This window comes from Giraffa tippelskirchi, chromosome X, assembly GCF_054371585.1.
Source record: "Giraffa tippelskirchi isolate mGirTip1 chromosome X, T2T-mGirTip1v1.2.pri, whole genome shotgun sequence".
In the NCBI taxonomy this organism is placed as follows: Eukaryota; Metazoa; Chordata; class Mammalia; order Artiodactyla; family Giraffidae; genus Giraffa; species Giraffa tippelskirchi.
Genome location: NC_137289.1, coordinates 130,057,064 through 130,072,619, shown reverse-complemented (window position 1 = coordinate 130,072,619; position 15,556 = coordinate 130,057,064). Strand labels below are relative to the sequence as shown.

Here is a 15,556-nt window from a genome sequence, read left to right as displayed (position 1 = left end):
TGTAATACACAGAAAAGGGTACATAAATGTATATGCCAGGCAGTAAATAATAAAAAGAATAACAAAGTCACTCAGTCGGTCCAACCCTTTGCGACCCCATGCACTGTAGCCCACCTGGCTCCTCTGCCCATGGAATTCTCCAGGCAAGAATACTGGAGTTGGTAGCCATTTCCTTCTCCAGCAGATCTTTCCGACCCAGGGACTGAACCCAGGTCTCTTGCATTGCAGGCAGCTTCTTTCCCATCTGAGCAACCAGGGAAGCCCACCTATATCCACAGTAAGCTATAAATATTACCAAGAATTATTGGAGCTTCCTCTCTACCAGATTTTAACTTCCTCCTTTCCTCCACAGGTAATATTTATTCTGAATTTTTTGAATCAATTATTTTCTTGCTTTTTAAAGTAGTTTTATTATATATGAAAACTATAAACATCAGTATAAAAATGAAATTATTAACTATTCTGTCATTTGTATTTTCACTCATCATTGCATTAAGATTAATCCAGGTTGATATATTTGGTTTTAACTCATTAATCCTCACTTTTTTACATTACTCCATTATAGAAATATATGGTAGTCAACTTATCCATGTTACATTTGATGGGCTCTCACGTAGTTTTCAAGTTGCTGTGCTATTCTTTACAAATTGCTATGAATATTCTTTTATGTGTCTTTACATTACTATTAGCTTTGGAACCATTCTCTCTCTTTAGAAAACTTTCTACATCTATGTTTAATCAATTTTGCATTGATCCTGCAATCACTCAGGGAAATCTCATGTTCTTCATTCTGGCATTCTTAGTCAGCAGTTTACTGTAGCCCTTTGAAAATTTACTGACATCACCTGAGATAATTCGTTTGGAGAAGCTCTGAAGTTAACACAGCCAATACCAATTAACTGCCTCTGAAAGCGCTTTTTTTCCTAAACCCTCCCCACCTGCCGCACCCGCCCCCCCACCCCCGCCCCACCCCTGGCAAAAAGCCTCTGACACATTTGGGGAGACGTTTAAAATATTTTCATAGTTCTATAACAGCACAGATTGTTTTTTCATAATATTGTGTTGGCATTTCCTAAATACCTTAAATTGAATTAACTCCAAATAAATATATAGAATCTCTGCTGGAAAGAGAAAAATGGTGTGTTTCTGTTTGAAATTGGCAAAGCAGTTACTCATTTCAATGTCTACTTTAACTTGACCAGTTAATTTCAGCTTTGATTACATTGAGGGACTAAATTACTCTTCTAAGAAAGTCTGCCAGATTTAACAAATAAAATTATTGCACATGACACGGTTAAATTTGCATTTCAGATAAATAATTAATTTTTCTAATAAAAGTATCTAATGCAATACTTGGGATATATTCATACTAAAACATATTCATTTTTTAATCTAAAATGCAATTCACTAGTCAGCGTGTAAGAACCTGCCTGCCAGTGCAGGAGACAAGAGACGCGGGTTTGATCCCTGGGTAGGAAGATCCCGGGGTCGGAAGATCCCTTGGAGAAGGAAATGGCAAACCCCTCCAGTATTCTTGCCTGAAGAATCCCGTGGACAGAGGAGCCTGGCGGGCTACAGTCCATGGGCTCGCAGAGTCTGACACGACTGAAGCGACTTAGCACACACTTGCCATTTCCACCAATTAGGACCCTCAAGGTTTCCCTCAAGCTCTTTGATTTACTGAAATATTTCTTGCATGTCTGAAACTCACTAACTCGGGACCTTAGCAATCTTTCCTTGCACTTGCGTATTTCTTCATTTCATACTGTACATTATCTTTAAGAAAAGCACCGAGAGTCTTACCATAGCCGTTTTGCTGAAGGAGGCGTACCTTTGCAGATGACTTTCTAATAAAAATGTTTTTCAAAGCGCTATCTGTATCAAACTTCAGTAGAACGGTAGGCGCAGCAGCAGACAATACAAGATGTCTTACGGAGGCGTGGCTTAGGTTCTGGAAAAATCTAAGCAGTCTCGAAATGCCGCAAGCCGCTAAATGAGATGAAGTCTTTTGAACCTTACCAGGTCCCGTACTCGTAACGCCTTAGGCGTTTCTTGCCCCACCCCTTTGCCTTTTGGGGTTTGGCCTCGTGCCGCTAGCTGTAGCTTTTTAACTGCCGGCCTACTGTCTTCTGCAGGCTTCAAAGAGTTTTTTTTATTCCAGACTTACTAGATCACGCATCCTTAAGAGATGTCTGACTACGTGAGCATCAAAGATGGCCAAGCTGAGATAAAGAAAAACTCCGAGGAGCGTTCCGGAGCGGAGGCAGGGGGCGCCAATGCGGAAGTGACGAGAAATGGTGGCGGTTCCGGCGATGGTGGCAGCCCTGGCCAGCCCGGCAGAGCAAATCAAAGTGCCAACATAGCAAGTACCAATATAAACACTGATTTGGAAAGCATTGGAGATGCTGGACATTTCTTAACGGGTGATAGAAACCAGTTCCAGTACCAGTTAGGAGAGCCGGGAGAGGAAGGAGAGGTGCAGGAAGCATTGGCATATGAAAAGTGGCCTCAGGTACAGTGCCGTGAGGCTAACCAAGCCCAAGCCCAGTATTTATATGCCGAGGATCGGGCCCTGGAGGAATGGGTAGCTTCCGAGACATCCGCCCTCCCCAACCCACGCTGGAAAGTCCTGAATGCTCTTCGAGAGCGGCAGCTGGGTTCAAGTGCCCGCTTTGTGTATGAGGCCTGTGGAGCAAGAGTCTTTGTGCAGCGTTTCCACCTGCAGTATCAGCTTGCAGGCCACAATGGTTGTGTCAACACTGTGCACTTTAACCAGCGTGGTACCTGGCTGACCACTAGCAGTGATGACCTGAAAGTGATATTGTGGGACTGGGTGCATCGGCAGCCAGTACTGGAGTTTGAGAGTGGTCACAGAAATAATGTTTTTCAGGCCAAGTTCCTTCCCCACTGTGGTGATACCACCCTGGCCATGTGTGGCCGCGATGGGCAGATCCGCATAGCCGAGCTGTCTGCTCTCCCACACCGCGAGATAACTAAATGTGTGGCCCAGCACAGGGGAGCCTCCCACAAGTTGGGTTTGGATCCTGACTCCCCTTTTAAGTTCCTCACTTCAGGTGAAGATGCAGTTGTCTTTGCCATTGATCTCAGACGAGGCCGGCCGGCTTCAAAAGTGGTGGTAACCAGAGAGAAGAAGAAGAGAGTGGGGCTGTATTCGATCTATGTGAATCCTGCCAATAATTACCATTTTGCAGTGGGGGGACGAGATCAGTTTGTAAGAATTTATGACCAGAGGAAGATTAATAAGAGTGATAATAATGGAGTACTCAAGAAATTCTGTCCTCATCACCTGCTCAACTGTGATGCTGAAGCTCACATCACTTGCCTTGTGTACAGTCACAATGGCACAGAGCTCCTGGCCAGTTACAATGATGAGGATATTTACCTCTTCAATTCCTCTCATGGTGATGGAGCCCAATATGTGAAAAGATACAAGGGGCACAGAAATAATACCACAGTCAAAGGTGTCAATTTCTATGGTCCCAGAAGTGAGTTCATCGTGAGTGGCAGTGATTGCGGGCACATCTTCTTCTGGGAGAAGTCATCCTGCCAGATTGTTCAGTACATGGAAGGGGATAAAGGAGGGACTATTAACTGTCTTGAACCCCATCCTTACCTACCTGTGTTGGCAACCAGTGGCCTAGACCACGATGCTAAGATCTGGGCACCCACAGCTAAAGTTATCACTTGCCTTGCTGGCTTAAAGAATGTGGTTAAGAGGAACAAGCAGGAACGAGATAAAGACAGACACACTAAGCTGTTCGAAAGCCAGATGCTTTGGTTCGTCATGGGTCACCTGACACAGAGAGGACATTGCCCGCACTGGGGAGCTGCTGGAATTGAGGTGGTGGAAACCAACTCGGATGAGTCTTCCAGTACCTCAGATGTGTCGGAGGAGGAAGAGAACCAAGAAGGTGTGCGGTCCCTGCCATCCTGAAAGCCTTGCACTCCAGCTCCAGCTGGGCTTCACCCCAGCAGGCTGGACTTTAAGATTTAGTTTACTAGATTAGCTTGTTGTCTTTGATCCGCTTTCCACAGTAGAAATTGCCTCTTCCATCTCCCTCCTGTGCCTTCCCCCTTTCCTTCTTCACATTCTTCCTCCTTCACTTGGTTTCTTTACTCCTCCCTCTTTACCCCTTATATCTATAGGAATAAATAAGGAGTTTAGCTATGCCTCTTTTCCTTTGTTCTCTTATGATTGACTTCTAAATTTCAGAATTCTGGTGAAAAAATTAATAGCCTTATTGAATCTATCTTCTCAATTCTGATACTCTGAAAATGGTCATTTTTTTCACTTTTAGAAGTTTAAAGATTAGTTTCTTCAGATGAGCTGAAAATTTCAGAAGTATGTTTATTCTTTAAAATAAAGTAAGATAAAACAAACCATGGTCTTGTTCCTTGAATATGGACACTTGATCATACACACATGCTTACACACACCCATACACAGACTCTCATTCTCTATCACAGAAAAGGAAAAGGGGAGAGGTGGGTAGATAAATTCCTAACAAAATAATTCATCATTCTAGAAAAAATAACTTGGTTTGTCCACATTTTCTGAACTCATATGTTAACAGTGGTTAATTTGAGCACATAGAAGGTGGCAAGAATTAAACTTAATCACATAGCATTGTATACTCTGCCCTCTCAATTCTCTTAAATTTTCATGGCTTGAGAATTCCCACAGGATTACCTTCTAGAGAGTCCTCTTGGGACTACCATCTCCTATGATACCAGCCAGGAATATAAGAATTTCTATTATGTGAAAATATATATCTAACTTTAATAATAACTTAATATTACACTAATGAGTTTTTTATACTTATCAATAACTTTGATAATATTGGAAGAAATATCCCATTAGACACACATGCATTGCTTCACACCTTCTTCAACTATAAAAGGTTAAGTTGCAATTAAAAATATCTTGTTTTAAACCTTATTTAATGTCAGTTTGGGGTACTGGTTTTCCAGTTACTGTTCAATAGTAATATTTAGTTTTGTTTTACACCTGTTTTTTGTGTAAGTGAATGCAGAGGCTTGCCTTTCCCCCAACACCCTGTGAAGTATAACACACCCTTCTTTGCAGATATTTGCTGGGGAGGAAGGGTATAATAAGACATTCTATGGCCTGACCATGATTTTACTTTGATAATATTCCTTAAAATGGATATTGTTGATGGCCCCTTGGGAGCAAATTGAGAAATCTAAATAATGAGATTAGACTATGGAATGGAAAATAACTTGACACAAGTTCCTACTCACTGAGATTCAAAGTTAGGGACAACTGCCTGGTTATCTGTGAGCAAGTGGCAGCCTCTACCAAGGTCTGCTGTCAGGAAAGGACCTTAAAAGTCCCCAAACAACCCAGTGACTTTGAACCAAGCACTGTGGTTTAAAACAAGACACAAAAACAGTTATGAACTAGAATCCCAAGTTTGGGGCAGCCCTGCACAGTTGGGTGGGATGTATACTAACAACAAAGTCAACACAACATTGGAAAAAACACGTGGAACTTCTGGTGACACTCAAGTGGTGGTGAGAACAACAGCAAGAGCAGATTAACTACCCAGTTCTTTTTTCACCTGCTGTTGAGAAGCAGGTTTACCTCTGTGCGGGATTTGTACTATGAGCTAAAACTCAGAGTCCTCTGCATGGTTCTGAGATTGCTTGTGCTAGAAGAGGCATTTGGAGAAAGATTTGGAAGCCAAAGGTAAAGTATCTGTTTTATGCTCAGAAAGTAGGCTCAAGGGCACATGATATGCTGGCTTACCCTAGTGTCAGGCAGCAAGCCTGGGCCACAGCTGCACCAGTGTCCCCTCCTATCTTTCAGCTTCACCAGCTCCATAAGAGTGCCCACTTCTACAGGGCACTCACATCATCAGAGTTGGAGGTCTAGGGGCAGTGAAAGATCAACACAAGTTCCAGTCTGTCCCTGTGGGGTCCAGCTATTCCTCATGGCTTCCAGTCCATCCTTGCTTTCCCCATTTCACATCCATCTCTCCTTCCTGGATGCTGCTGGCTTTGGGCTCCAGCACCTGAAGCAAAGACAAAAAAAAAAAAAGTCTTAAGACTCTTTAAACAGCTCCTACAATTACACACTATCAGGTCCCTATATAAGTCTCCTGTTAATATGCATATCACCCCAGCATTTCTGTTTTTCGGTTCGAACTCTGACTGATGCAACCGCCTCCAACTACTTTGAACTGTGTTAAGTCTCCAGATGACATGGGCAATTTGCCATTTGGAGGAGTAAAAGGCCTCTAAAGACAAAGGTTGGACTTGATTAAGATAGAAAGTCAAATAATTAATTTGAAAAATAAAGTTATGATTATAGGTGAAAATCCAGCTGGTAGTGTAGTTACACTGGGGCTTCCCAGGTGATGCTAGTGGTAAAGAACCCTCCTGCCAATGCAGGCGACTTAAGAGAGGGGTTCGATCCCTGGGTCAGGAAGATGCCCCAGAGAAGGACGTAGCAACCCACTCCAGTATTCTTACCTGGAGAATCCCATGGACAGAGGAGCCTGGCAGGGTGCAGTCCATGGGGTCGCAAAGAGTCAGACACGACTGAAGCGACTTAACACACACACACACACACACACACACACACACACACACACACACACACCAAGTGTAGTTCCCCAGAAAATGGAAGTAATTGTTACAATTTTAATTTATGCAAATATTGGTCCTATTAGCATATAGAAGAGAGCAATACAATATTGCTCTAGTCTTCCATGAGATGGTGGGCAAAGCAAACAATTCGATCAAATAAGCAGGGAAAAGTGCACCTTTAAATTTAATTTTTCAGCATCGATTATTTTCAGTCCAATATGGAATTTCTACAGGACAGTTCTGTGTAGGCCCTCATGGCCTTTATGCAATATTATAATTGTCTCCTAATTATGCACAGAATTTAACTGCATTAAATTGTGACAGATGCCAAACTATACTTTTAAAAAGACATCTGGCAGTCGTTCCTTAAAAGGATAGGTGTGGAAAAGAATAGAGAGGGAAAAAAATATAATGGAGCCTAATAGCTAAATGGCAGGCCAAAAAATTTTGGTGAGTCCTGTTCGTCCAAAACTGACCTTCAGCAGTGTTCATTCTACCATGTTGTGAACAAAAAGAATAATCAATAAATTTGCAATAGACTGGATCTTAGCCATCCTGTATCAGCTGTTATGAAGTTCACTATCTTAATTTACCTTGACTTCAGTCTCTTCAACAGTAACATGAGAGGTCTAGACTTTTAGATTTAGTTTGCAAAGCCTATGGAGCACTTTATATCTATTTCTTAACTGGACAATGAGGTTTCAGAGATGGATGTATCACAGAGCAAGTTCACAACACACTAGTCTCAAGCTGTGTTCTTGGGAGAAATAGGGGTATTGGATGTTTTCATTGGAGGGGAATGGGAAGTTTCCTATCCTGTTGCTTTACTCAAAGTATAATGTTAATTTTTCTTTCCTAGCTTCAGTAGCCTCTTTATCTCTAACCCCATTATTCAAGCAACCATCTATGGAAATAAAGTACACATAAACACTATCAAGTACATCAAAGTAATTTCTCAGTTGTTCTACATAAAAAACATTATTAAAATGGAAGACAGGAAACTTAAGTTCAGAGAAGTTAACTTTCCAAAGTCATTGAGCTAAAAAGTTGCAGAGCAGGGGCTCACATAGAATTTACAACTAAATTTTTGCAACAAATAGTGATATATAGCATCACTGTTTTGGTGCATGGTAACTTGGTTCAAGTGTGCCTTATGAAGCATCACTATGAACAAAGCTAGTGGAGGTGATGGAATTCCAGTTGAGCTATTTCAAATCCTAAAAGATGATGCTGTGAAAGTGCTTCACCCAATATGCCAGCAAATTTGGAAAACTCAGCAGTGTCCAGGACTGGAAAAGGTCACTTTTTATTCCAATCCCAAAGAAAGGCAATGCCAAAGAATGTTCAAACTACTGCACAATTGCACTCAACTCACACACTAGCAAAGTGATGCTCAAAATTCTCCAAGCCAGACTTCAACAGTACATGAACTGTGAACTTCCAGATATTCAAGCTGGATTTAGAAAAGGCAGAGGAACCAGAGATTAAATTGCCAACATCCACTGGATCATCGAAAAAGCAAGAGAGTTCCAGAGAAACATCTATTTCTGCCTTATTGACCACGCCAAAGCATTTGACTGTGTGGATCATAACAAACTGTGGAAAATTCTTCAAGAGATGGGAATACCAGACCACCTTACCTGCCTCTTGAGAAATCTGTATGCAGGTCAAGAAGCAACAGCTAGAACTGGACATGGAACAACAGACTGGTTCCAAATAGGAAAAGGAGTACGTCAAGGCTGTATGTTGTTACCCTGCTTATTTAACTTCTATGCAGAGTACATCATGCAAACTGCTGGGCTGGATGAAGCACAAGCTGGAATCAAGACTGCTGGGAGAAATATCAATAACCTCAGATATGCAGATGATACCACCCTTAGGGCAGAAAGTGAAGAATAACTAAAGAGCCTCTTGAGGATAGTGAAAGAGAGTGAAAAAGTTGGCTTAAAACTCAACATTCAGAAAGCTAAGATCATGGCATCCGGTCCCATCACTTCATGGGAAATAGATGGGGAAACAGTGGAAACAGTGACAGACTTTATTTTCTTGGGCTCCAAAATCACTGCAGATGGTGACCGCAGCCATGAAATTAAAAGATGCTTGCTCCTTGGACGAAAATCTATGACCAATCTAAACAGCATATTAAAAAGCAGAGACGTTACTTTGCCGACAAAGGTCAGTCTAGTTAAAGCTATGGTCGTTCCAGTAGTCATGTATGGATGTGAGAGTTGGAGTATGAAGAAAGCTGAGCGCCGAAGAATTGATGCTTTTGAACTGTGGTGTTGGAGAAGACTCTTGAGAGTCCCTTGGACTGCAAGGAGATCCAACCAGTCCATCCTAAAGGAAATCAGTCTTAAATATTCATTGGAAGGACTGATGCTGAAGCTGAAACTCCAATACTTTGGCCATCTAATGTGAAGAACTGACTGACTGGAAAAGACCCTGCTGCTGAGAAAGATTCAAGGCAGGAGGAGAAGGGGACAACAGAGGATGAAATGGTTAGATGGCATCACCAACTCAATGTGCATGAGTTTGAGTAAACTCCGGGAGTTGGTGATGGACAGGGAAGCCTGGTGTGCTGCAGTTCATGGGGTCGTAAAGAGTCAGACACGACTGAGCGACTGAACTGAACTGAACTTGGTTTAGCTGATGATGGAAATTGAGAACCCACATCTCAAGATTCTTTCATGACATTTAAGAGTCACTTTTCATCTAGTAAGATGGCTGTAGTCTCACCTTGGACTTCTGTCAGCTATATGGCAGTTATGTTAGTAATTCAAGCCCCTGAAATTGAATCGTAGGCCTCTGAGAAGAACAGACAAAATATCAATGAACCAAAAAAAAGTACAAAATGTAAAACCAGGACATGCTGCAGTAGGGACAGTACTTCCACCCTCAGCTACCCATTGATCTGGGTGATATTAGCTGAAGAGGCTGTTGCTTATGGATCTCTGTCTAGAATCAAATTCAAAGTACAGCTTTGATTTTGAGTGACTGGTTCTTTTGATTACTCTTTACAAAGCTATAGTGACCCAGATATTTTAGGGACTATCTTTCTGAGCTGACACGTATGACCAAAATTGTGAGGGACTGAGATCAATGATACACAACCATTAAGATCTTGGATCATATGGAGTAGCCTCTCTTTTCTTTTCTACAGTGAGTTGCTCTCTAAGTAAGAGATAAGGTTTGGTTCTCAGATGTTATCCTCTGAGATTGCATGCATGCTGAACAGCTCAGTTGTGTCCAACTCTTTGCGATCCCATGGACTGTAGCCCACCAGGCTACTCTGAACTTGAAATTTTCCTCACAAGAATACTGGAGACGGTTGCCAGTTTCTCCTCCAGGGAATCTTCCTGACCCAGGGATCAAATCTGCATCTCCCGCATCTCCTGTATTGGCAGACAGATTCTTTACCATTGAGCCACATGGGAGGCTCATCCTCTGAGATTAGTAAGTGGTAATTGATAGTCACACTCATGAATATTGTTTAAAAGCTTATAATTATGAATTCTTAGTACGTGTATCTGCCAAATTTAAAAAATGTTTTTAGAAATATGGAAATAAAATTTAACTTAACATCATCAGATAAGGCCAAATACTTGAGGGGAAAGATTTTTTTCCCGTGTGCTTTCTCATAGTGGTTTCCTCTCTCAAAAAAAAAAAAAAAAAAAAAAAACAAAACCCTGTAGAATTTTAAGGTGATAGATCTACTCTAAATGCTACTGGAGTGGTGGATATATGATTCAATGCATTTGTCAAAACTCACAGCATTGTACATCTAAAAGAATAAACTTTAATACATGCAAACTAAAAGAAATTCAACCAGGATGTCAGGACATCTCAAAATGGAATACACACTATGACAATTGAAACTATTACAAATGTGTGACATAACCTCACTGAAGCAAGTGAGAGGAAAAGAAGTTGGCTAAATAATTTTGTCAAACAGTGTTTTGAAGAGCAACTGTAAGGCTAAAGACAAAAGAACTGTATCTAAAAACTGTAGCTGGTAAATTTCTTTCTCACAAGGATTCAGGTTAACTAATAATTCTCAATCTGCTTTTCATATATATGTCTCAGGATGAATAAATAAGTAAATGGATGAAGGATGGTGAAAACCACGTTTCTTATTGTTAGAGAAGGAAATTATAGCTATTCAAGGAGGAAAGATTAGACAAACTCTGTGGTACTGAATTAGAGTTGGAGATATCACTACGAATCCCTATTTGGTTAGCATAAATTATACAGAGGTGGATAAATGCAGACATAATTATAGACAAGTGTGTATACATGTGTCAGTATTGTTGTTGTTGTTTAGTCTTTCAGTCACGTCCGACTCTTTGCAACCCTATGGACTGTGGCCTGCCAAGCTCCTGTGTCCATGGGATTCTCCAGGCAAGAACACTGAAGTGGGTTGCCATTTCCTACTCCAGGGGATCTTCCCAACCGAGGGATCGGACACACACCTCCTGTATTGGCAGGCAGATTTACCACTGAGCCATTTGGGAAGCCTACATGGGTCAGTATACTGACGTGTTTCATAGCCCTCTCCACTGAGAGGCCCTGGCAACAGTGACAACCCAGAATTAATGAGCACCACCAGCACCCAGATTTCTAATACCATTCTCCAATAAAAGGAACCAGGGAACCTTGGAGAAATGTCTGATAAAAACTGTATTCTAGTTGGCCCCTCCAAGGCAGGGTATATACAAGATAAACCTGTAGCATCTTGTAGTTTATTGCAGATAGCAAAGAAAAGGGATTAGGGTATTTCAAAGTGCCATGTGAAACAACTCAGAGTGCCCAATGGCCAAAGCTAGAAGAACTTGACCCCCCCAAAAGCACCCCCAAATAATGTGGTATGATGTTACAGCCTAAAGTCTTAGATAAAGATGGAGTCCATCCTGATATAAATAACAAATAAACTAGGGGTAAGAGATATATCTCCCTACAGAATAATTCCAAATAGCATAAATAAATACTCCTTTTCATTAAGAGATGGAGCTTGATTACTTTCCCGCTGTGAATATGGATGAATTTAGTGTCTTATGTTCAAAAACCAGAATACAAAAAGAGGTAAAATAGTAACTTTATAGTAAAGAAATCCCATACCACTTAATAAAGTGTTGGTAGTTCATATCATCAGTGATAAAGCCACATTGATAGCATGTGCCTCCAGTATGCTACAAGAAAAACCCATAACCTCTGTATATCCATGAGGGAAATATTAGACAACCACAAATTGAAGACCACTCCACAAAACACCTAGCCAGTACTCTTCAAAGCTTTCAAGGTCATAGGAAACAAGGAAAGGGTGAGAAACTGTCACAGACCAGAGGTGCCTAAGGAAATACAGTGATTAAGTGCAATTTGGTCTCCTGGATAAGATCCTGGAACAGAAAAAGGACACTAGTGGACAAAGTGTTAAAATCTGAATAAAGTCTACATGTTGTTGAAGTATTAGTTGCTCAGTCATGTCCAATTTGTTGTGACCCCATGGACTGTAGCCCACCAGGCTCCTCTGTCCATGGGATTCTCCAGGCAAGAGTTCAGGAGTGGGTAGCCATTCCCTTCTCCAGGGGATCTTCCTGACCCAGGGATCGAACCTGGATCTCCTGCATTGCAGGCGGATTCTTTACCATCTGAGCGAGGTTAGTTAATAGTAAAGAATCAATGCTGGTTTCCTAGTTTTAACAAATAATATTGAGGTAATATAAGATGTTAACATCAGGGGAAACAGTGAGGGGTATGTGGAAACTCTCTGTATTATCTTTGGAACTTTTCTATAAATCCAAAATTATTTCAAAAATAAAAAAAAAAACACTAGTTTTTTTTATTTTATTTCCAAAAATCCAGGATAAAATCTCTAACTTTAGTGGCCATAATAATTCTGGTAATGTTAATTTTATCTGTAGAAATAATCCAGTTCCCTTGGTTTTTTGAGTCTCTACTTACTTTGTGATTCATCCTGAGTAACTTTCATTATCTGTGACCTTTAGAAAGTGTTCTTTCTTTCATCATTTCTTTGACTGTTTTGTTCAATGCTGTGCTTCTGGTAAGCTGTTTCTAATAAAAGTGCAATAAAAAGTGTAAATTGAAATAAAGATGAAATTTTAAAGGACCAACACTTAGTAAATTTTTAAAAGAAATCAACTTCTTACTGGGAGACATTCTACCAAACTAAATTGTAAAGTGCTTAGTATTTAGGAACTGTACAAAGTATTCATGCGTAGCTGCTTTCTTTAAGCCACTGATCTTTTAACAGGAAACTTATCCCTGCAGTAAGTAAAATTTTATTGCCATCTTTAGAACAGAGGTAGAATATAAGTCATATTTGCACTGCTTGAGGAGTATATAGGAGGAAAACAAGTAAAACAGTGAGTGTAGGCAAGTCTTTCCAGTTTTGCTATGAAGAGTTAAAGAAATGGAGTGATAGCTGGAAGAAGGTGTACAATTAAGGAATCGTTATTATACTTTATTTTTAAAGTTAAAAACATTATAAAAATTTATACTGACAGTAAACGTCTACGTGTGAGAAAGAAACGATGTAGTGAATTGTGGTGGAAATCTCTATGATTCAAGCCCTTGAGGAGACGTGAGCTCGAAACCAGTGGAGGAATGCCCTTTCTGAGGATCAGACAAGATGGTATGAATTCAGTCAAGCAAACTGACAGGTTTGGTGGTGTAAAAATGGGTGGTGTGGGGAGTTTGATGTGATGATTTCAGCTTTCTGTCCTGTAAAATATGAAGTGAGGTCATCAGTTTAGACCCCTGGAGGAGGGAATTTTGCAGTTTTGAGAAGAGAGAGGACAATTGGGCTTAATTTTCTCAGAAAGTAGGAAAAAAACAACATTCTAGGGAAATAGAAGTTTTGCAAGGAGTTTAGAGTTTTTAGAATAAAACAGTAACTCAAGAGATTCGCCTTGGCCAACACTGGAGTGATACTTTATTTGAAATTCAAATGAAGTATGTAAATGGATAAAAACCAATGTGCAGCAAAACCTCATTCCACTGGAGACAAAAGAGGTGCCTCTGTCTGATTTAGATAACAGTCATGATCATGGCATCCATGATTTCTGCGCAGTTCCAAGTCAAACTCATTTAAGATCCAATCTGAAATCTGCACTTTGTATCAAAATACTTATAAAACTTTCTGTTGATTATATTTACACATGTACATAGAGTGCTTACAATTTCAGTGCTACACAAATCTAGGCCCTTCCTAGAATGATCAAGGAAGGAGTCTCCTGCAGAGTTCCACAGTGGAAAGTCATGCTCTTATACTCTCTTATTAACTGAGAAACCTCTGTAATGAGTTTTAGATGCCCTAACATGAGAAAAGAACCATTCCAACACAGTCTGGGATGGTGTATAAATAAATATATATTAGCAAAACAGTTGCCTCAATTTCTAAGTGAGTAAAGATGTGTTTTAAAGTACAGAGTGAGGTCTAATGGGATCATTAAAGGCTGAAATTGTCTCTATGAAATCAGATTTAAAAATTTTTAGATTCCACATACAAGTGGTAGCAATAGTATTTGTCCTTTTCTGTCGTGCTTATTTCACTTAGCACAATGCCCTGCAGGTTCATCCATGTTGTCACAAATGGCAGAATTTCCATATTTTTCATGGCTGAATAATATTCCATTGTCTATACTGGTGGTTCCCAGGGGCTAGGAGGGGGGAACTGGGGAGATGTAGGTCACATGGTACAAACTTTCAATTATAAGTTCAGGGAATCTGAAATACAGCATGGTGACTATAGTTAATAATATGGTATTAACTACATTTAATGATATTGAGTATTTGAAAGTTGCTAAGATTATATTATAAGCATTCTCAACACACATACAAAAAAGAGTTAACTATTTGAGATGATATGTATATTAACTATCTTGACCCTGGTAATCATTCCACAGTATATACGCATATCAAATCATCACTCTGTATACTCTGTATCTCCCAGATATTCTAACAGGGGCTTTTGAAACTTTTGGAGAATCACCTTCACTAAGGTGCAGGTGAGAATTTTCTGATGGCTGCTCATCTCATTCCCCAATGGAGTGCATACCCCACAGGCTCACCATAGGGCTGGTTTTGTATCCAAGTGTATTCACAGAAGAAAGAGCACAGGTTGAGAGCAGGGTGAATCACACAGTCAACTGTTGGGAGGTGCTCAAGGAGTTCCCCTACTTCAACAATCTCTCTTTCTCACCCCCAACTACAGCACACAATTTGAGAGTAAAAAGTGAGTTTTTTGCCTGATGTATACCCTGGCCTTGGGATAAATGTTCTGCTTTGCAGGAGCACTAAAGTAGATTAGGGTCAAAGACTCTCATCAAGTCACCAGCTGAATGGGAACAGAATTTTGCATGCTATGAAGGAAAGTGTTAAAGTTTTGAGTTTCTTTGGCAAACTCACTCTATCTTCTCTCTGTAGTGGGTAGGGGAGGAATATATATAATGTATATATATGTACATTTAAATATATATATACATAATTATATTTTCAATTATTCTTCAATAAAGTTCAAATGAATGAATGAAGAAAAAAAGAAAGACTTCTCATTCACCCTCCTGAAAAAAGACTGAAATTGTCCACTGAAATCAGAAGCCACTTTAGGGCAATTGCTATATTAAAGCAAAGACAATAAAGTATCATTCTTTTAGTACAGGAATCACATATGAGCTTTTTGTAAATAGTCATTTTGTTAAACGCTCATATTCCAATCACTTATTAATGAGATGCTCAGATTGTCTGTGTGCTGTCATATCACACTGGCTGCAGAATGGATGTTGTATTAACAGGCATGACAACATTAACCTCACTGTACATCTTCATCAGAGCTCTTGGGTGACTAGGTGTATTAGCCCCTCATAAGAGAGACAGCCTGGCCTTACAAGCTTTGAAGCCAGGCACT

General features: G+C 40.2%; 1 protein-coding gene across 1 annotated transcript; it reads left to right on the top strand.

Annotated features, from left to right (window-relative positions):
- The first annotated feature begins 2,044 nt into the window (after positions 1-2,044).
- LOC145537014 (DDB1- and CUL4-associated factor 8-like) lies at positions 2,045-4,401 on the top strand. The gene has a single exon (XM_081567437.1). The coding sequence runs from the start codon at positions 2,189-2,191 to the stop codon at positions 3,953-3,955; it is 1,767 nt and encodes a 588-aa protein (XP_081423563.1). The 5' UTR covers positions 2,045-2,188; the 3' UTR covers positions 3,956-4,401.
- The last annotated feature ends 11,155 nt before the right edge of the window (positions 4,402-15,556 follow it).

Bases quoted from the DNA above. Each gene is read 5' to 3' on its own strand.
- LOC145537014 (XM_081567437.1), top strand. From the start codon at position 2,189: ATGTCTGACTACGTGAGCATCAAAGATGGCCAAGCTGAGATAAAGAAA.